This window comes from Taudactylus pleione, unplaced genomic scaffold (genome assembly GCF_031769625.1).
Source record: "Taudactylus pleione unplaced genomic scaffold, aTauple2 ptg000372l, whole genome shotgun sequence".
Taxonomy (NCBI): Eukaryota; Metazoa; Chordata; class Amphibia; order Anura; family Myobatrachidae; genus Taudactylus; species Taudactylus pleione.
Genome location: NW_028284773.1, coordinates 5851674 through 5874465, shown reverse-complemented (window position 1 = coordinate 5874465; position 22792 = coordinate 5851674). Strand labels below are relative to the sequence as shown.

Genomic DNA, 22792 nt, shown 5'->3' with positions numbered 1-22792 from the left:
CGGAACTATGGGAGTGACGTCACTCCCATAGTTCACTGCGGGACCCGGAAGCCGGAGCTCAACAGTGAGCTCCGTCCTCCGGCTACTGCCAGGGGGAGAGAAGGAGCCGGGCGCCCGCTGATAACACACTCAGCGGGCGCCCGGCAAATGGATGGTGCAGGGCCACTGGAGGTGGAGCACCGATCAGCGGCACTCCTTCTCCATACAGCTCCGCCGCAGTGCCCGGAACAGCTGGGTGACAATGGACCAGGTGCCCCCTTCAGGGCTGGCGCCCGGCGGCAAATGACTCCATTGTCTCCGGGAGTTCCGCCACTGGCTAGCACCCATAAGTGAAACCCCCAGATATGAGGCCAAAAATGCCAATGATGATCTTCTACTCTATCCCAAGGAGGGATAGCTATGAAAACAAGGTGTTCCCACTGCATCCTGCAGGCACCTTATTGATTCCTTGTCTTGTATTTTCCTTTTGAGGTCCATCCCATGTCTGTCGTCAGCACCACTCAGAACTGAAGGATCATCCTTGCTAGGGACTCCAGTAACAGGACACTTAGGTGAGCAGCCCTCGGCCCCCCCTCGCATACATAGTTACAGACACATAATGTCTCCTACAAAGCAAAGTGCACTTGTGTAGTTCTTACTGTAAAAATTGTCAGGTTATATTTGGAAAGTTGATTAAACTATTGGGCCAAAGGGATAGATGATCACACATGTTTTTAAACTACCAATTTCATGACAAACATGTTATTTTACTACAATTCAGCCACATGACTATGTTTTGTTTTTCACATGGCTTATTAGACACATTTATACATATAAGGGGATAACACCTTTGTCCAATGGTGCAAGAACTGTAAGTAAGAACAGACAGGAACAGAGTTTCTGTTTGTTTTATTTGTTCTGAAAATAAGTGGTCAAATACACCCAACATTGGGACTATTTTCCTGTTACATTATATAACAGCATAACAGTATGTAATGTAATGTCATTTTCTTCGGATTATCAAACTAGAACCTAGAAAGTTGTACAGTAAGTAATCAGTATTTATCCAGCTGTTGAACTACAAATTTCAGATGTACTTGCTATCCAGTAGCTGAATAAGAAAACCTGGCTTGCAATGTGGAAACTAAGGACCTGATTCAGAGATTTTCGCGAAGCCGATATTTACGCATGACGAGTTACTGGTTGCCATTGTGCATGCGCAAAAGCTGCACAAACCATGAGCAGCAATTGCAATGCTCTTACAGAGAAACCACTCTCAAAGTGAATGACAGTTAGTCAGTGTTTAGGTATGGTAAAGGGGGGGGGGGGGGGGTTAGAAAAACGCAGGCATGTCGTACCGTTTAAACGCCGTTTCATGGGTGTGCATAAATTAGCCACTGTGATCTCCTTCGCACCATGATAGCTCTCTGCGTGTCAGGAGAGCTGCAGTGTCTATGGCTGGTCATACTTGACTTAAATGCTTTGTGACTTCCCAATGTGTGTCGATGTTACTGATGTTTAATTTATTGTACGTCATCAGACAGGTATGAGAAGGCAGCAGTGGGCATCCCTATGCACGGCTGTGCCTTGGAAGGCATTAACATATTTCAGCAACTGCGATCTGTGAGAGAATGCAGTTGCAATTACATTAGCATACTGTAAATCTCTGAATTAGGCCCTAATAGTGTCTGACTTTGCCCTAGTCTAGCTAATAAAGATTTATTTCAAGTTGAGTTATAAGAGGAGATCTCTACCTGCAACTCCTGTTTTCAAGTAATGTTTACATCATAGTGCATATAAATAAAATACATTTAGGGAGAAATGACTGTGAAGGCAATTGTAGGCAAACTGTGTTTTTCTCACATTATTGGACTGAAACTGAACTGGCACAGCATGCTGCTGTAAAACATATGCCTAACATATGGTACTAATGAGCCCAGTTGTCCACTTATACTCGTGTGCCCACAGCATACATCTTGGCAGTCTCTGTTGGATTCGGAGAATAAAACTTGCCCACATTACTTCTTGTGCGGAGATAAGTTCTTCTAGATGAAAATGACTGGTCATATCTTCCCTCTGGAGGATATATATATAAAAAATAATTAAATAAATAAAAATAATAATAATAAAAAAAAATATATATATATATATATACACACATATATATATATATATATATACACACACACATATATATGTATATATATAGAGAGAGAGAGAGATATCTATATATAGATATATATATATATATATATATATTATATATAGATAGATATATGTGTTAAAAATAAGTAGTCTCCAGTATCAATACTAATGCCGAACTGTAAATATCAGTAAGAGGATTTGTAACTAAGTTATGTACATGCTAATTACTATATAATATAACTGATACTGTGCAATTTCACAATTTTACAAAGAGTTGATGAACCAGTTTGAGAAAGGGTTTTAACCAGTTTTGAGCATCACTAGTTAAAAATGTCACCATAAATCAAGGAGGCTGACTGGTGACAGGAACAACTAGAGAAATCATTGATATGATAGAATTTTGTACAGCCTCTGAATCTGGGAAATAAATTGTTTATGAGAAATACCACTTTCAGTTGAAAATTATAATAAATCTAAGGATTTTGAGAAGTGTTGTAATATATCGCCATGAAAACAATATCAATATAACAGCTTAAATTCCTCAATACCTGTCATATGAGTGTGTATTGAAAGATCTACAGTGTCTAGATAGACAGTCAGTAGGTCGGCACCAGATGGTCGACTGGCAATAGTTAGACAGGGTGAAGTTCGACTGTTAAATGGTCACATGGACTTAGGTTGACAGGGTCAAAAGGTCAATATTTTCTTGATATTGTAACCCTAATCCTCACCCTTACCACTCCCCTAGTGCCTAACCCTAACCCTCCCACTATGGCCTAACCATAACCATCCCCTTCTGCAGCCTAACCCTCCACCAGATGCTTAACCTAATCCTAACAATAACCCTAAACTTAAACCTAAAAACCATGAAAAATCATGAAAAACCATGTGTTGACCTTTTCTATGACCATGTCGACCGTTTGACCCTGTTGACCTAAGACCATGTCGACATTATAACTGTAAACCATTTCACCCTGTTGGACATTTGCATGTCGACCATCTGGTGTCGACCCATTGACTGTCTACCGAGACTAGGGGTGTGCAATAAACGGCCCCTAGCTGTTGTAAAACTACACATCCCAGCATGCCCTGTCACAGTTTTGCTATTTGGTCATGCTAAAACTGTTGCAAGGCATGCTGGGATATGTAGTTCAGCAACAGCTGGAGGGTCGCTTATTGCCCACCCCTGATCTGGTCACTGTAGATCTTCCATCCAGGTACCCTGTCATACACACTGATTATACTGTAGGTTATTAGTTTTTGTGGTCACCTATGTTACCTTTCTGAAAAGTATATAGCCAATTTAGACCCTAAACATAGACAGTAAGCTGTATTCTGAAGACTTGCACGTAGTCAGTGTAAATAATTAATGTCTTTCTTTCATCAAGCAAAATTATTTGATTTTGTTTCTTTTTTATTTTAGACAGCTCTGCTGTGTGCTATGCTTTGGATTGATTTATATGCAGTGTGCTGATTTGTGTGAAATCCCAGGGTAACGGAAATAAACAAACCAGCATAATTATATGAATACATATCTGTAAAGGACAGAATTAATTTAGTAAAATAAAGAAATATAATTATTAAACATGAAATAATGCAGAGAAAATGCAGCACACAAATACCCAGTGTTATTGGTGGGAATAAATATAATTATCTACTGCATACCTCTACAGTAATATTAATGTATGTAACATATGCTCACCTTGTAATAAATAATGACAAGATAAGAGCACTGCACCACTTAAAAAGCATCCCAGGGACCCGACTATCCCAAGCCAGCAGGACCAACCAAATTTGTACTGGATTCCCAGAAAAACATTGTACATAACCAAAGTTGTTCGCTCCACATAAACGTCAATTGCATACCACAGCGATCCAATTATTCCTGGGATACCTAGTGAAGCAAAAGAGTCACAAATAAGATGAACAGACAGTAATATTACAGTTTATTCACCGAATCACAAGGATGTAATTGGGTGGGGACATAAAAATACATTTACATATTAGTTCCATATTTCTATAAACCTTCCAATTATTTAACCACAATCCAAAGTATTATGCTTATACCCAGATTTATTACTAGAGATGAAACAGACTGGTATATTTACATTCTTTGTAATATCCATGTGTCATTCAGGCTCTTTGCCTGTGCCCTAATGAGGAGATACTTGAGAACAAAGAAATGATGACAGTTGCAGAAATGTCATTATGGGAACTGAAAAACTACTTTGTGCTGTTATAAAAATGACATTTTAACATTCAAATAAATAAGTGAGTAAAATGATGAAAAGACTGATACTGAATACTGATATTACATATGAATAAATATGAATAAAACAATCCAGGACTCCTCACTAACAACATACAGGATTTGAGCAAAGTGGGCAAACATTACAAAAAATTAAATAAATCTTTTTTTCAAGATACAAAGGAGAAGACACCTAATCGTGTAGCAGAGATGGTTGCGAATTCAGATGCTTAATTATGTACTTTGGAGGTCATACCCTAAAGGAGATTTTGTACTTAGCATTAGGCTGGTGCAAGTCCCGATGGCGCTCCCAATGGTTGTGGCTGCAACCGCTAAAAGTTGGGGTCACTGCCCTTTTACATTCAGACGCACACTTGTACATCCAAGGGAAGGGCTTTTACTGATATTAGCATAAAGTCGCAGGCACGACTGCAGACACTAAAGTGATCGTAGCAGCGTGTGACTCAGAGTCAGCCCTATGTGTTTAATACGTATAGGTTAATATTAGGGGTGAGCGGGTTCGGATTTCTGAAATCCGAACACCCCCGAGCCCCCCCGATCCGAGGCAGATCCGAGTCAGGCTCGACTTTTCCCGCCTGACTCGGATCTGAAATCGAGGCAAAACGTCATCATCCCGCCTTCCGAGTCTCGCGGGTTTTGGAACCTATATAAGGTACCCGCGTCGGCGCCATTTTCTCACTCGGCTGTGGACAGTGAAGAGGGAGGGTGGGAGTTAGGGCTGGCGGGGCTGTGTAGTGTAGTGTAGTGCAGACTAGTGTTGTGCTGTGCTGTGCTGCGCTGTGCTGCTGTTGTCCATTACTTCAAAGTCCATAGGGGCTGGCTGTGTTGTGCTGTGCTGCTGTTGTTAATAGGGGCTGTGTCCACTACTTCAAAGTCCATAGGGGCTGGCTAGACTGTGTTGTGCAGTCAGTTCTCCATAGGGGCTGTGTCCACTCCAAAGTCCTGTGCAGTGTCCCAGTCCTAAAGGGGTGCTGTAGTGTTGTCCAGGGGGTGCTCTGTCCATCAGGGGTGCTCCCCCCAAGTGCTAAAAAAATAATATTTTTTGTGTGTTTGTGAATTGTGTGCGCAGTAGCCGCACGTGCATCAACAAAGTAGTGCCAAGCGTGCGCCTGTGTCATAAGTAAAGGGCCAGCTGGCTTGACCGTTAAAGGGTGCTGTAACCCCCAAAGTACACTCCAGTCCAAACCAAAAAAAAAAATATTTTCTGTGTTTGTTAATTGTGTGCGCAGTAGCCGCACGTGCATCAACAAAGTAGTGCCAAGCGTGCGCCTGTGTCATAAGTAAAGGGCCGGCTGGCTTGACCGTTAAAGGGTGCTGTAACCCCCAAAGTACACTCCAGTCTAAACCAAAAAAATATATATTTTCTGTGTTTGTGAATTGTGTGCGCAGTAGCCGCACGTGCATCAACAAAGTAGTGCCAAGCGTGTGCCTGTGTCATAAGTAAAGGGCCGGCTGGCTTGACCGTTAAAGGGTGCTGTAACCCCCAAAGTACACTCCAGTCCAAACCCCAAAAAAAAATATTTTCTGTGTTTGTGAATTGTGTGCGCAGTAGCCGCACGTGCATCAACAAAGTAGTGCCAAGCGTGCGCCTGTGTCATAAGTAAAGGGCCGGCTGGCTTGACCGTTAAAGGGTGCTGTAACCCCCAAAGTACACTCCAGTCCAAACCAAAACAATATATATTTTCTGTGTTTGTGAATTGTGTGCGCAGTAGCCGCACGTGCATCAACAAAGTAGTGCCAAGCGTGCACCTGTGTCATAAGTAAAGGGCCGGCTGGCTTGACCGTTAAAGGGTGCTGTAACCCCCAAAGTACACTCCAGTCAAAACCAAAAAAATATCTATTTTCTGTGTTTGTGAATTGTGTGCGCAGTTGCCGCACGTGCATCAACAAAGTAGTGCCAAGCGTGCGCCTGTGTCATAAGTAAAGGGCCGGCTGGCTTGACCGTTAAAGGGTGCTGTAACCCCCAAAGTACACTCCAGTCCAAACCAAAAAAAAAAATATTTTCTGTGTTTGTGAATTGTGTGCGCAGTAGCCGAACGTGCATCAACAAAGTAGTGCCAAGCGTGCGCCTGTGTCATAAGTAAAGGGCCGGCTGGCTTGACCGTTAAAGGGTGCTGTAACCCCCAAAGTACACTCCAGTCCAAACCAAAAAAAAAATTATTTTCTGTGTTTGTGAATTGTGAGCGCAGTAGCCGCACGTGCACCAACAAAGTAGTGCCAAGCGTGCGCCTGTGTCATAAGTAAAGGGCCGGCTGGCTTGACCGTTAAAGGGTGCTGTAACCCCTAAAGTACACTCCAGTCCAAACCAAAAAAATATATATTTTCTGTGTTTGTGAATTGTGTGCGCAGTAGCCACACGTGCATCAACAAAGTAGTGCCAAGCGTGCGCCTGTGTCATAAGTAAAGGGCCGGCTGGCTTGACCGTTAAAGGGTGCTGTAACCCCCAAAGTACACTCCTGTCCAAACCAAAAAAATATATATTTTCTGTGTTTGTGAATTGTGTGCGCAGTAGCCGCACGTGCATCAACAAAGTAGTGCCAAGCGTGCGCCTGTGTCATAAGTAAAGGGCCGGCTGGCTTGACCGTTAAAGGGTGTTGTAACCCCCAAAGTACACTCCAGTCCAAACCAAAAAAAAAATTATTTTCTGTGTTTGTGAATTGTGTGCGCAGTAGCCGCACGTGCATCAACAAAGTAGTGCCAAGCGTGCACCTGTGTCATAAGTAAAGGGCCGGCTGGCTTGACCTTTAAAGGGTGCTGTAACCCCCAAAGTACACTCCAGTCCAAACCAAAAAAATATATATTTTCTGTGTTTGTGAATTGTGTGCACAGTAGCCGCACGTGCATCAACAAAGTAGTGCCAAGCGTGTGCCTGTGTCATAAGTAAAGGGCCAGCTGGCTTGACCGTTAAAGGGTGCTGTAACCCCCAAAGTACACTCCAGTCCAGACCCCCCAAAAAAATATTTTCTGTGTTTGTGAATTGTGTGCGCAGTAGCCGCACGTGCATCAACAAAGTAGTGCCAAGCGTGCGCCTGTGTCATAAGTAAAGGGCCGGCTGGCTTGACCGTTAAAGGGTGCTGTAACCCCCAAAGTACACTCCAGTCCAAACCAAAAAAATATATATTTTCTGTGTTTGTGAATTGTGTGCGCAGTAGCCGCACGTGCATCAACAAAGTAGTGCCAAGCGTGCGCCTGTATCATAAGTAAAGGGCCGGCTGGCTTAACCGTTAAAGGGTGCTGTAACCCCCAAAGTACACTCCAGTCCAAACCAAAAAAAAAATATTTTCTGTGTTTGTGAATTGTGTGCGCAGTAGCCGCACGTGCATCAACAAAGTAGTGCCAAGCGTGCGCCTGTGTCATAAGTAAAGGGCCAGCTGGCTTGACCTTTAAAGGGTGCTGTAACCCCCAAAGTACACTCCAGTCAAAACCAAAAAAATATATATTTTCTGTGTTTGTGAATTGTGTGCGCAGTAGCCGCACGTGCATCAACAAAGTAGTGCCAAGCGTGCGCCTGTGTCATAAGTAAAGGGCCGGCTGGCTTGACCGTTAAAGGGTGCTGTAACCCCCAAAGTACACTCCAGTCCAAACCAAAAAAAAAATTATTCTCTGTGTTTGTGAATTGTGTGTGCAGTAACCGCAAGTGCATCAACAAAGTAGTGCCAAGCGTGCGCCTGTGTCATAAGTAAAGGGCCGGCTGGCTTGACCGTTAAAGGGTGCTGTAACCCCCAAAGTACACTCCAGTCCAAACCAAAAAAAAAATATTTTCTGTGTTTGTGAATTGTGTGCGCAGTAGCCGAACGTGCATCAACAAAGTAGTGCCAAGCGTGCGCCTGTGTCATAAGTAAAGAGCCAGCTGGCTTGACCGTTAAAGGGTGCTGTAATCCCCAAAGTACACTCCAGTCCAAACAAAAAAAAAAATTATTTTCTGTGTTTGTGAATTGTGAGCGCAGTAGCCGCACGTGCACCAACAAAGTAGTGCCAAGCGTGCGCCTGTGTCATAAGTAAAGGGCCGGCTGGCTTGACCGTTAAAGGGTGTTGTAACCCCCAAAGTACACTCCAGACCAAACCAAAAAAAAATAATTTTCTGTGTTTGTGAATTGTGTGCGCAGTAGCCGCACGTGCATCAACAAAGTAGTGCCAAGCGTGCGCCTGTGTCATAAGTAAAGGGCCGGCTGGCTTGACCGTTAAGGGGTGCTGTAACCCCCAAAGTACACTCCTGTCCAAACCAAAAAAATATATATTTTCTGTGTTTGTGAATTGTGTGCGCAGTAGCCGCACGTGCACCAACAAAGTAGTGCCAAGCGTGCGCCTGTGTCATAAGTAAAGGGCCGGCTGGCTTGACCGTTAAAGGGTGCTGTAACCCCCAAAGTACACTCCAGTCCAAACCAAAAAAAAAATATTTTCTGTGTTTGTGAATTGTGTGCGCAGTAGCCGAACGTGCATCAACAAAGTAGTGCCAAGCGTGCGCCTGTGTCATAAGTAAAGAGCCAGCTGGCTTGACCGTTAAAGGGTGCTGTAATCCCCAAAGTACACTCCAGTCCAAACAAAAAAAAAAATTATTTTCTGTGTTTGTGAATTGTGAGCGCAGTAGCCGCACGTGCACCAACAAAGTAGTGCCAAGCGTGCGCCTGTGTCATAAGTAAAGGGCCGGCTGGCTTGACCGTTAAAGGGTGTTGTAACCCCCAAAGTACACTCCAGACCAAACCAAAAAAAAATAATTTTCTGTGTTTGTGAATTGTGTGCGCAGTAGCCGCACGTGCATCAACAAAGTAGTGCCAAGCGTGCGCCTGTGTCATAAGTAAAGGGCCGGCTGGCTTGACCGTTAAGGGGTGCTGTAACCCCCAAAGTACACTCCTGTCCAAACCAAAAAAATATATATTTTCTGTGTTTGTGAATTGTGTGCGCAGTAGCCGCACGTGCACCAACAAAGTAGTGCCAAGCGTGCGCCTGTGTCATAAGTAAAGGGCCGGCTGGCTTGACCGTTAAAGGGTGCTGTAACCCCCAAAGTACACTCCAGTCCAAACCAAAAAAAAAATTATTTTCTGTGTTTGTGAATTGTGTGCGCAGTAGCCGCACGTGCATCAACAAAGTAGTGCCAAGCGTGCGCCTGTGTCATAAGTAAAGGGCCGGCTGGCTTGACCGTTAAAGGGTGCTGTAACCCCCAAAGTACACTCCAGTCCAAACCAAAAAAAAATTATTTTCTGTGTTTGTGAATTGTGTGCACAGTAGCCGCACGTGCATCAACAAAGTAGTGCCAAGCGTGCGCCTGTGTCATAAGTAAAGGGCCGGCTGGCTTGACCGTTAAAGGGTGCTGTAACCCCCAAAGTACACTCCAGTCCAAACCAAAAAAAAAATTATTTTCTGTGTTTGTGAATTGTGTGCGCAGTAGCCGCACGTGCATCAACAAAGTAGTGCCAAGCGTGCGCCTGTGTCATAAGTAAAGGGCCGGCTGGCTTGACCGTTAAAGGGTGCTGTAACCCCCAAAGTATACTCCAGTCCAAACCAAAAAAAAAAATATTTTCTGTGTTTGTGAATTGTGTGCGCAGTAGCCGAACGTGCATCAACAAAGTAGTGCCAAGCGTGCGCCTGTGTCATAAGTAAAGGGCCGGCTGGCTTGACCGTTAAAGGGTGCTGTAACCCCCAAAGTACACTCCAGTCCAAACCAAAAAAAAAATTATTTTCTGTGTTTGTGAATTGTGAGCGCAGTAGCCGCACGTACTCCAACAAAGTAGTGCCAAGCGTGCGCCTGTGTCAAAAGTAAAGGGCCAGCTGGCTTGACCATTAAAGGGTGCTGTAACCCCCAAAGTACACTCCAGTCCAAACCAAAAAAAAAATAATTTTCTGTGTTTGGGAATTGTGTGCGCAGTAGCCGCACGTGCATCAACAAAGTAGTGCCAAGCGTGCGCCTGTGTCATAAGTAAAGGGCCGGCTGGCTTGACCATTAAAGGGTGCTGTAACCCCCAAAGTACACTCCAGTCCAAACCAAAAAAAAAATTATTCTCTGTGTTTGTGAATTGTGTGTGCAGTAGCCGCACGTGCATCAACAAAGTAGTGCCAAGCGTGCGCCTGTGTCATAAGTAAAGGGCCGGCTGGCTTGACCGTTAAAGGGTGCTGTAACCCCCAAAGTACACTCCAGTCCAAACCAAAAAAAAAATATTTTCTGTGTTTGTGAATTGTGTGCGCAGTAGCCGAACGTGCATCAACAAAGTAGTGCCAAGCGTGCGCCTGTGTCATAAGTAAAGGGCCAGCTGGCTTGACCGTTAAAGGGTGCTGTAATCCCCAAAGTACACTCCAGTCCAAACAAAAAAAAAATTATTTTCTGTGTTTGTGAATTGTGAGCGCAGTAGCCGCACGTGCACCAACAAAGTAGTGCCAAGCGTGCGCCTGTGTCATAAGTAAAGGGCCGGCTGGCTTGACCGTTAAAGGGTGTTGTAACCCCCAAAGTACACTCCAGACCAAACCAAAAAAAAATAATTTTCTGTGTTTGTGAATTGTGTGCGCAGTAGCCGCACGTGCATCAACAAAGTAGTGCCAAGCGTGCGCCTGTGTCATAAGTAAAGGGCCGGCTGGCTTGACCGTTAAGGGGTGCTGTAACCCCCAAAGTACACTCCTGTCCAAACCAAAAAAATATATATTTTCTGTGTTTGTGAATTGTGTGCGCAGTAGCCGCACGTGCATCAACAAAGTAGTGCCAAGCGTGCGCCTGTGTCATAAGTAAAGGGCCGGCTGGCTTGACCGTTAAAGGGTGCTGTAACCCCCAAAGTACACTCCAGTCCAAACCAAAAAAAAAATTATTTTCTGTGTTTGTGAATTGTGTGCGCAGTAGCCGCACGTGCATCAACAAAGTAGTGCCAAGCGTGCGCCTGTGTCATAAGTAAAGGGCCGGCTGGCTTGACCGTTAAAGGGTGCTGTAACCCCCAAAGTACACTCCAGTCCAAACCAAAAAAAAATTATTTTCTGTGTTTGTGAATTGTGTGCACAGTAGCCGCACGTGCATCAACAAAGTAGTGCCAAGCGTGCGCCTGTGTCATAAGTAAAGGGCCGGCTGGCTTGACCATTAAAGGGTGCTGTAACCCCCAAAGTACACTCCAGTCCAAACCAAAAAAAAAATTATTTTCTGTGTTTGTGAATTGTGTGCGCAGTAGCCGCACGTGCATCAACAAAGGAGCAGCGCCAAGCGTGCGCCTGTGTCCCATAAGTAAAGAGCCGGCTGGCTCATTTCTTAAAGGCTGGTGTAATCCACAAAGTGCACTACTCTCCAGCAAAAATAAAAAAATATTTTCTGTGTTTAGCCGCACGTATATATCAAATCGATATAACATAAATGGAGGACCAAACTTTCTCCGATAAAAATAAAATAGAGAAAGATCAAGAACCACTTCCTCCTAGTGCTGAAGCTGCTGCCACTAGTCATGACATAGACGATAACATGCCATCAACGTCGTGAGCCAAGGCCGATGCCCAATGTCATAATAGAGGGCACATACAATCCCAAATGACAAAGTTCAGGAAAATGGCCTTGAAAAAAACATTTAAATCAGCTGAAGAGAAACGTAAACTTGCCAATATGCCATTTACGACACGGAGTGGCAAGGAACGGCTAAGGTCGATCCCTAGTATGTTCATGACTAGTGGTTCAGCTTCACATGACGATGGAAGCCCTCCTCCCACTAAAAAAATCAAAAGAGTTAAGCTGGCAAAAGCACAGCGAAGAACTGTGCTTTCTAAGAAGATATCACAAATCCCCAAGGAGAGTCCAAGTGTGGTGGTGGTTGCGATGCCTGACCTTCCCAGCACTGGACGGGAAGAGGTGGCTCTTTCCACCATTTGCACGCCCCCTGCAAGTGCTGAAAGGAGCACCCACAGTCCACTTGCTGATATGCAAATTGAAGATGTCACTGTTGAAGTACAACAGGATGAGGATACTGGTGTAGCTGGCGCTGAGGAGGAAGTTGGCGAGGAGGATTCTGATGGTGATGTGGTTTGTTTAAATCAGGCTCCGGGGGAGACAGTTGTTGTCCGTGGGATGAAAAAGCCCATCACGGTCATGCCTGGGCAGAAGACCAAACATTCCACCTCTTTGGTCTGGCAATATTTCTATCCAAATCCGGACAACAACTGTCTTGCCATACGTACCTTATGTAAAGGTGGAATAAGTAGGGGTAGGGACGTTAACCACCTAGGAACATCCTCCCTTATACGGCACCTGCAGCGCGTTCATAATAAGTTACTGCCAAGTTCAGAAACTTTGGCTAAGACCGTAAGCAGTCCAGGGACACCTAAATCCCGTTGTCCTGTTGTATCCAAGCGCCTGCAAACCACACCGTCAACTCACTCCTCGTCAATTTCCTCCTTAGTCAGGATCGGAAGTAGTCCTGCAGGCCATGTCACTGGCATGACTGACTCTCCTATCCGGGATTCCTCCGGAGGATCCTGCATTGCTATGCCTCCTGCTGCCGCTGCTGCTGTTGCTGCTGCTGGGAGTCGTTCATCATCCCAGAGAGGAAGTAGGAACACCACTACTTTTACTAAACAATTGACCCTCCAACAGTCCTTAGCGAGGAGGATGAAGTACGACAGCAGTCATCCTGAAGCAAAACGTATAACTGAGGCCTTGACTGCTATGTTGGTGCTAGACGTGCATCCGGTATCCGCCATTAGTGCAGTGGGATTTAGACAATTGCTGGAGGTAGTGTGTCCCCGGTTCCAAATCCCGTCTAGATTCCACTTCACTAGGCAGGCGATACCGAGACTGTACAGAAACGTCAGAAAAAGTGTCCTCAGTGTCCTGAAAAATGCCGTTGTACCCAATGTCCACTTAACCATGGACATGTGGACAAGTGGAACAGGGCAGACTAAGGACTATATGACTGTGACAGCCCACTGGGTAGATGTATCACCTTACGCAGCAACAGCAGCAGCGTCACCAGTCGCAGCATCTCAGAAATGCCAGCTCGTTCCAAGGCAGGCTACGCTGTGTATCACTGGTTTCAGTAAGAGGCACACCGCCGACAACCTCTTAGAGAAACTGAGGGAAATCATCTCCCAGTGGCTTACCCCACTTAGACTCTCCTGGGGATTTGTGATATCTGACAACGCCACCAATATTGTGCGGGAATTACATCTGGGCAAATTCCAGCACGTCCCATGTTTTGCTCACACAATAAACTTGGTGGTGCAGAATTTTCTGAAAAGCGACAGGGGCGTGCAGGAGACGCTTTGGGTGGCCCGAAAAATTTCAGGCCGCTTTCGCCATTCAGCGACTGCGTGCCGAGGACTGGAGCACCAGCAAACACTCTTGAACCTGCCCCGCCATCACCTGAAGCAAGAGGTTGTGACGCGGTGGAACTCAACCCTCTATATGCTTCAGAGAATGGAGTAGCAGCAAAAGGCCATTCAAGCCTATACATCCACCTATGACATATGCAAAGGAGGGGGTATGCACCTGACTCAAGCGCAGTGGAGAATGATTTCCGTGTTGTGCAAGGTTCTCCAGCCCTTCGAACTTGCCACACGTGAAGTCAGTTCAGACACTGCCAGCTTGAGTCAGGTCATTCCCCTCATCAGGCTTTTGCAGAAGCAGCTGGAGAAAGTGAAGGAGGAGCTAAGACGGAGCGATTCCGCTCGGCATGTGGGACTTGTGGATGAAGCCCTTCATTCGCTTTGCCAGGATTCCAGGGTGGTGAATCTGTTGAAATCAGACCACTACATTTTGGCCACCGTGCTCGATCCTAGGTTTAAAGCCTATGTGGTGTCTCTCTTTCCGGCCGACACAAGCCTGCAGAGGTGCAAAGACCTGCTGGTGAACACACTGTCAGCTGAAGTGGAACGTGACACGTCAACAGCTCCTTCTTCATTTTCTCCCACAACTGGGGCTGCCAGGAAAAAACTTAGGTATCCTAAGCAACCCGCTGGCGGTGATGCAGGGCAGGCAGGACCAAGTTTGGACATCTGGTCCGGACTGAAGGACCTTGCAACAATTTCTGACATGTCTACTGTCACTGCTTATGATACTGTCACCATTGACAGAATGGTGGAGGATTACATCGGTGACAGCATCCAAGTAGGCATGTCAGACAGTCCATACCTGTACTGGCAGGAAAAAGAGGCAATTTGGAGGCCCCTGTACAAACTGGCTCTATTTTACCTGAGTTGCCCCCCCTCCAGTGTGTACTCCGAAAGAGTGTTTAGTGCAGCCGGGAACCTTGTCAGCGAAAGGCGTAGGAGGTTGCTTCCACAGAATGTGGAGAAGATGATGTTCATCAAAATGAATTATCAGCTCTTCCAGGGAGACCAGCCTCCAGAACGTACAGAGGGACCTGTGGTGGTGGATTCAAGTGGGAACGAGTTAATACTTTGTGAGGATGAGGATGTACACACTGAAGAGGGTGAGGAATCGGTGGATGAGGAGGATGAGGATGACATCTTGCCTCCGTAGAGCCAGTTTGTGCAGGGACACATTAATTGCCAGCTTGTTTTGTGGGGGCCCAAACGAACCAATCATTTCAGCCACAGTTGTGTGGCAGACCCTGGCGCTGAAATTATTGGTTTGTTAAAGTGTGCATGTCCTGTTTATACAACATAAGGGTGGGTGGGAGGGCCCAAGGACAATTCCATCTTGCACCTCTTTTTTTTCTTTGCATTATGTACAGTTTGGGGCCTAGTTTTTCAAACTGCCATCCTGTCTGCCACTGCAGTATCACGCCTAGATGGGTCACGTGTTTGTGCCGCCCACTCCTGTCGCTTAGCATAGTCATCCAGCTACCTCGGTGCAACCTTTTGGACATAAAAACACTATTGTGAGGTGTGAGGTGTTCAGAATTGACTGGAAATGAGTGGAAATTAAGGTTATTGAGGTTAATAATAGCATAGGAGCAGAAAAACCTACAAATTCTGTGATTTTAGCTGTTTTTATGCTTTTTTTCAAAAAAATACAGATCCAAAACACAAAACCCAGAACCCAAAACACGAAAGGGTGGTTTTGGCAAAACCAATCCAGATCCAAAACACGAAGAAAGATCCAGATCCAAAACCAAAACACAAAACACGAAAAGTGGCCGGTGCACACCCCTAGTTAATATTGGTTTTCACCAACAGAACATAACTTAATCTAAATTTAGATTTATCTAAATACAATAAACAATAGTTATCTCAAGTATATAATTATTAAATGCAGCACATAGGCTGTAATTGGGGTGAAGCTAGGCTTTTTGTCACCTGGGGCAAAGGCTCGGATCGGCCACCCCCAGTCAATAGTAGTCATCCTTGGCCTGCCTGAATACTGCTGTCAACATCGTAAAGACTGAAAATTATGTACTCTAGGGTGAGGGCAAAACCTGTTCTGTGGTTCACTTTTAAATGGGGCATGCAGGTTCCGTTGTTTGAAAACTCAAAGGTAAGTATTGTTGCCTGTACCACACTATCTCATCTACCAGAGCATTGCAGTAACCAACATATAATACAGTGAACATCACAGTGACCGCTATACAATACAGAGAGATCATCAGTTGCCGACATACAATACAGAGAGTACTGTAGTTGTGACCGCCATATAATACAGAGCATCAGTGAATGGCATATTATAGACAGAGCATCAGTGTCTGCCATATGATGCAAAGAGTAGTTGTAACTTAAGTTGTAACCATCATTTATTACAGAAAGCATCACTGGCGACCATACAATACAGACAATAATTGTGATTGCCATATTATACAGAGAGGTTACAGCTTTTTAATACATATAATACAGAGATTGCCAGTTTGTTACATTAGTCTCCATGTGAAATTGCTATGCCTTTCATACCACTCTGTATCTTTAATCAATAACTGTTGCTCAGACAATATATGGCCTAGGGCACAAGGGATTTATAGTTTTTTATATATACAAGGTAGTTTAGGATTCATAAAAATAAAAGTTACATATTGTAACGTAACGTGTGATGTATGCTGCTGTGCATAAATCACTCAGACTGTTGGCACCTGAGAATGAGAGGCATAAAGTACTGGCTTTGGCCAGACTCCTCAGCAAAATGTTGTGACTGCCTTAATAACACTCACTCCACAAACAGTCTAGCCTCCCTCCTCTCTCCTCCCTGCATATTGTGTGTGTGCGGTATGTAGTCCGGAAGCCAGCGATCGAAATGCAGACCACCGGCTTCCCGACAGTGAAATCCCGCATGTGACTAATAATAGGTGTCTAAGTACCGACAACTGTCATTAGCTCCATGCCGAAATCCGGACGCCCGGCATACCGATCGTAGGTAAGCCGGGCATCAGGAGCGGATAGTCACGAGGAGGAGGGTTAGGTTTAGGGTCTCCCGGGGGGACTTAGGGTTAGGCACCCCCCCGGGAGGGTTAGGGTTAGGCTAGGGGAAGGGGGGGTCAGACATCCCCCAGGATGGTTAGATTTTGGGTGCAGGGAGGGGGGTCAGACATCCCCTGGGAGGGTTAGATTTAGGGTGCAGGGAGGGGGGTTAGGTTTAGGCAACCCTGGGGGGAGGTTAGGGTTAGGCACCCCTAAGGGAGGGTTAGGGTAAGAGGAGGGGTTAGGGATAGCCTTTATACTTACCCTGTCGGGATCTCAATATGCCGGCCTTCTGGCATCAGTATATCATCTGCCGGGCTGATGTCCGGCAGTATAACATACAGATTTCGTGTGTGCTAGACAGGATGAGCCAGAAAGCTGAAGCTCCCTGCTGGCCAATACCCACCTTCTCCCCCACCATCATCCGAGACATGAAGCTGTTATTACAGGTTGAGTCTACCCAATATCCAAATATTCCGAAATACGGAATATTCCAAAATATGGAATATTTTTAGCATGACTGGGATAATGAAACTTTTGCTTTTTGATGGTTCAATGTAAACAAACTTTGTTTAAGGCACAAAATTATTAAAAATAAAGTATAAAATGACCTATAGGCTGTGTATATAAGGTGTATATGAAATATAAATTAATTTCATGTATGTACACAAACTTTGTTTGAGCCACAAAATTATTGAAAATATTGTATAAAATTACCTACAGGCTGTGTGTATAAGGTGTATATAGAACATAAAAGCATACTGTGCTTAGATTTGGGCCCTGTTCCCAAGATATTTCAATATGGTATGCAAATATTCCAAAATACGGAATATTCCGATATCCAAAATACCCCTGGTCCCAAGCATTTTCTATATGGGAGACTCAACCTGTACCACTAAGCAAGAGCATATTAATTGTATCCATATACGGCACCATCATCTGGAGCACAGAAATCAAGAAACAGTAAGAAAACTAGCTTAAAAACCATTATGCAAGCAGTTTCAAAATAGTTCCCTCCACCCAAGAAATTAAATGTGTAAGCTGCCTTATAGGTAAAATGACAATATTTTTTTTTCCAAAAACCAGTGACATTAGAAATGTCTAGACATAATTCACACTAACCAGTACAGGTTGAGTCTCCCATATCCAAATGTTTGGGACCAGGGGTCTATGCCTCATCTTTGTAGACATGTTAGTAAACCTTGTCCAGCAGATTGAAAAACCAATTAAGAAAGTCATACAGTATCTAACACACACACGCGCAAGACTTGAGCGTGATATTGGCAGAAATATGTACTCTTCGAATTAGCAGGACATGTATGTGATACCCAGGACTTGGTGGCCTTTCCTTCCAATACAAATTCTTTTATTTTCCAGTTGAATAGTAAGAGGTCTACTTTAACTCAGAAACAGTCACAATTGGACATTACCATTGAGAAGGCAACTTTATTGTCACAACACTTCTATTTTGCAGGATATTTAAAGTTGTTTTGGAAGTCTCACAAAACACTTTCAATTACAATAGCATAAAATTGCAAGGAACATCACTTTAGGTAATAAACTGTAAATATAACACTTTAACAATGTTTATTCATTACCAGGTTCATACATATATAAATTAAATCACATATATTGACTACCACGGGTCCCCATACAGATATACTGTATGACTCGGTTCAGCTGAATTGGCCACGGTGGTGCACATTATAAAGCTGAGAGCTTTTCGGGGTTAAATATCTGAATTATCAATCCAGAGTCATCAAAATTAAGAACTGGAAAACTTTCACTCTTGCCTAATTACCCTTCCTGGAGGGGCCCTTCAGGGGCCTGGGTCTGACGCCACCCCCCCATCCCTCTTTCATTACAGCAGCCCAGCACACCCTGCTGTGTTCTGGGCTGCCCTGAGAGACTTCTCGCGGCTGCAAAGTAGCAGCCGCAGCAGTCTCCTATGCCTGTGGGGAGAGCGATCACACTGATCACACCTCCCACTGGCTATGCGCTGGGCTCAGGGATCTCACAGCACCCCCCTCCCCAGCACACAGCGCCGTTTAGCGGCGTTGCAAAATTTTTTACTTATTTTTTCCCCTAAGGGGGTGTGGCCATGCCTCCCGCGATTAGCCCATGCCCCCCTTAACCCGGGCCCAGCATCGCTCTTGGCGCGCCTGTGTATAAAGCTTGCAAATAGTGAGTGATAAAATAAAATGTCAAGCATGTGTGATCTAGTGGAGCAAAATGTGATTCTGCTTAAAAACTGGGACAGACAATATGATGGCAAATGCTATGACAAAGCCAATCCGAAAGCCATACTGTAGTTTGAGGACATCAGATCCAATATGGGACTTGTTTGAGAAGCAGTTGTTGAGTGAGGATGTTAGATTTGTGTCATTTTGTTATTGCAACCACTGTTCTCAACTGTGTTCCATTATTCAGATGTCATCAGTGCCAAGCTTTTTATAAAGTTAAAGAAATATAAAGGCAGTGCAAGGGGGTCATAGTCTATCCAGTTTGTTCCAGTCTTTTCTTCTAAATTAAGAGGAGCAAGTTAGGATTGCAGTATGTTACTCATGCTGTATCTTCCTCATCAATAAAGTGTTCCTGTCTGATTTACATCATGTGTTGGTCCTACTGTATATAAGTTTCTGCTAACATATACAGTAACTGCATCAATGAATTACATATTTTGTAGTCATTAGTCCATTATATTAAAATAGCACCACATGATGCTGTTATATTGAATTGTGATATTACAGCCGTTACTGCAGGTGCTGCCAGCAATTTCAAAATGAATGACAAGTATAGTGAATATCTGTCAGCAAGTGTGTGTATGGGCCCATTCTCCTACTCCTATTATTTTTGAAATCTCAGAGTTTTTGTTTACAGCTCTGTAAGAACATGCATTAATTTCCTGATATTAACACCCCTATTTAAATGGCTTCCAGGGCTTACATTAATTTAGCATTGACAGGCATTCCCTCCACTGTCTCTTCTATAGCTGTAAGCTCTTGCAGTAGTGGAAACTGAGTGTTTGCATGAGTGAATGCAAATAAAAGGTTATACTCCTTGGGCAAAATTTACTAAGCGGCATTTTGATGGCGGTTTCTATTCTATTCTAAACCCTGGCGGTTTGGTGGTGTTTTCTATTCTATTCTAAACCCCGGGGGTTTGGTGGCGGTTTTGCAGCAGTTTGTAAATGACAGCCCTGTTCTATTCTATTCTAAACCCCGGGGGTTTGGTGGCGGTTTTGCAGCAGTTTGTAAATGACAGCCCTATTCTATTCTAAAATGTGTTTTGACTGTGGTTTGGCGGCTGTTTTGCTATCTGCAGATTTACTGATGCCAAAACCGCTGCAAAACTGCCATCAAAACACATTTTAGAATAGAATAGAACAGGGCTGTCATTTAGAAAACCGCTGCAAAACCGCCACCAAACCCCCGGGTTTAGAATAGAATAGAGACCGCCACCAAACCACCGGGGTTTAGAATAGAATAGAAACCACCGTCAAACCGCCGCTTAGTAAATTTTGCCCCTTGTGTTAAAGCATGTTGCATAGTACATACAAAAGGGACTAAAAAAATGTCTTGTTCACTTCTATAGCTTCCACAATGCTTTCAGGGCTTCCATAGGGAATGCCAAGTATGAAAGAGCTGCTAAAAAGCAGCATAATACAGTAGTTGCCAATTATTGTAAGTGGCAACTATCCCCAGGGCAAGTCTCCTCCAGATGAAACATAAACCATAAACATCAAGATAATAACTCTGAAATTAATTTTGGACTACATAATATGAGCACCCTTATTATTTTATTTCTTGTGTCATTTTAGCATAAAAATTACTATTTACATAAAATAAATTATAAATTAACTGCAATGAATTAACAAATGTTATTTTCTTGAAGAACTGATTGATGTAGATTATAAACTATGGTGCAAATCCGTCTCATTGTGTCCTTAAATGTACCATCGTGCACCATTGGACACACCATAGAAACGTGCATCTTCGTGGGGGCAAACAAACTTATATGCATATGATCTGCCATTTTGAATATCCAGCCATGTTATTGTTCCTACTAACACTCCAGTCACTTTCCAGTTTTTTGTAGTCAGCTACTTAGTTGATATATTTGTATATTCTCAAAATGCTGAAGAGCATGTGGTACATGCAGGGGTGGATTGGGATGGAAAACCAGCCCGGGAAATTTATGGAAGCAGCCCTAAAGGGGGCTGGGTCTTTTGAGGGTGTGGAGTCTGTCAAGGGGGGACGGGACCCCTCCTTATAGGGCCTGATTCTGCATTGGACATAGTTGCAGCCTTTTTTGTGTCTTTTGCAGTTGGATCTGCGACTTTATGCTATAATGACGCTACCATGCCCTTCCCTGGTGTACATACGTGCTTTTGAATATGCAAGGACTGAGATGTCCATTGTCAGTGTCTACAGACACTTCAATCATGCTTTGTGCGTCTTTAGACGCCACCATCAGTCACACCATTTAAACTTTCCCCAGCCCTATGCTAGGTGCAGATCATCCATCTGTGTATGGCCTCCAATGTGAGCAATTCAGCATCTCTATAGTAACCGCTCAGGAACGCCCAAATAATTTCTAATACACTTCTTGGTGCATGTGTCTTAATCCATACTGCAACTCTGTACATCATCGGGACGCATGTGCAGTGTAACTCAGACACATGCGCAGTGTAACGCAGACACATGCGCAGTTTAACGCAGACACATGCGCAGATGAAAAGCAATTCACAAGAAAAAAATAAAACTCATTGGCGCCCACAGGAAAAAACAATCACATTGGTCCTTACAGAAAGCAATAAAACACATTGGCCCCCACAAGAAAACAATAAAACATATTGACACCCACAGGAGAAAACAAACACACTGGCCCCCCCAGAAAACAAAAAAACACAAAAATAAAACACACTGACCCCCTACAGAAAACAATAAAACACACTGACCCCCTACAGAAAACAATAAAACACACTGACCCCCAACAGAAAACAATAAAACACCCTGACCCCCTACAGAAAACAATAAAACACACTGACCCCCTACAGAAAACAATAAAACACACTGACCACCTACAGGAAACAATGAAAAACACACTGACCCCCCTACAGGAAACAATAAAACACACTGGCCCCCTACAGGAAACAATAAAACACACTGACCCCCCTACAGAAAACAATAAAACACCCTGACCCCCTACAGAAAACAATAAAACACACTGACCCCCTACAGAAAACAATAAAACACACTGACCCCCTACAGAAAACAATAAAACACACTGACCACCTACAGGAAACAATGAAAAACACACTGACCCCCCTACAGAAAACAATAAAACACACTGGCCCCCTACAGGAAACAATAAAACACACTGACCCCCTACAGGAAACAATAAAACACACTGACCCCCTACAGGAAACAATAAAACACCCTGACCCCCTACAGAAAACAATAAAACACACTGACCCCCTACAGAAAACAATAAAACACACTGACCCCCTACAGAAAACAATAAAACACACTGACCTCCTACACAAAACAATAAAACACACTGACCACCTACAGGAAACAATGAAAAACACACTGACCCCCCTACAGGAAACAATAAAACACACTGGCCCCCTACAGGAAACAATAAAACACCCTGATACCCTACAGAAAACAATAAAACACACTGACCCCCTACAGAAACCAATAAAATACACTGACCCTCTACAGGAAACAATAAAACACACTGACCCCCTACAGGAAACAATAAAACACCCTGACCCCCTACAGAACACAATAAAACACACTGACCCCCTACAGAAAACAATAAAACACACTGACCTCCTACACAAAACAATAAAACACACTGACCACCTACAGGAAACAATGAAAAACACACTGACCCCCCTACAGGAAACAATAAAACACACTGGCCTCTACAGAAAACAATAAAACACCCTGATACCCTACAGAAACCAATAAAACACACTGACCCCCTACAGAAAATAATAAAATACACTGACCCCCTACAGGAAACAATGAAACATACTGACCCCCTACAGGAAACAATAAAACATCCTGACCCCCTACAGAAAACAAT

The 22792-nt window shown here is 44.0% G+C and overlaps 1 protein-coding gene across 2 annotated transcripts in view; it reads right to left on the bottom strand.

The window, feature by feature from the left end:
- Positions 1–1877: 1877 nt before the first annotated feature.
- Positions 1878–22792, bottom strand: part of CLDN16 (claudin 16) — a 69149-nt gene continuing 48234 nt past the window's right edge. For both annotated transcript variants that reach the window (XM_088444723.1, XM_088444724.1), the window contains exons 4-5: positions 3827–4018; positions 1878–2055 (exon numbers count right to left, since the gene is read on the bottom strand). In XM_088444723.1, the coding sequence (XP_088300849.1) occupies positions 1928–2055; positions 3827–4018 (320 nt within the window). In that variant the 3' untranslated portion in view covers positions 1878–1927. The remainder of the gene's footprint in view (positions 2056–3826; positions 4019–22792) is intronic.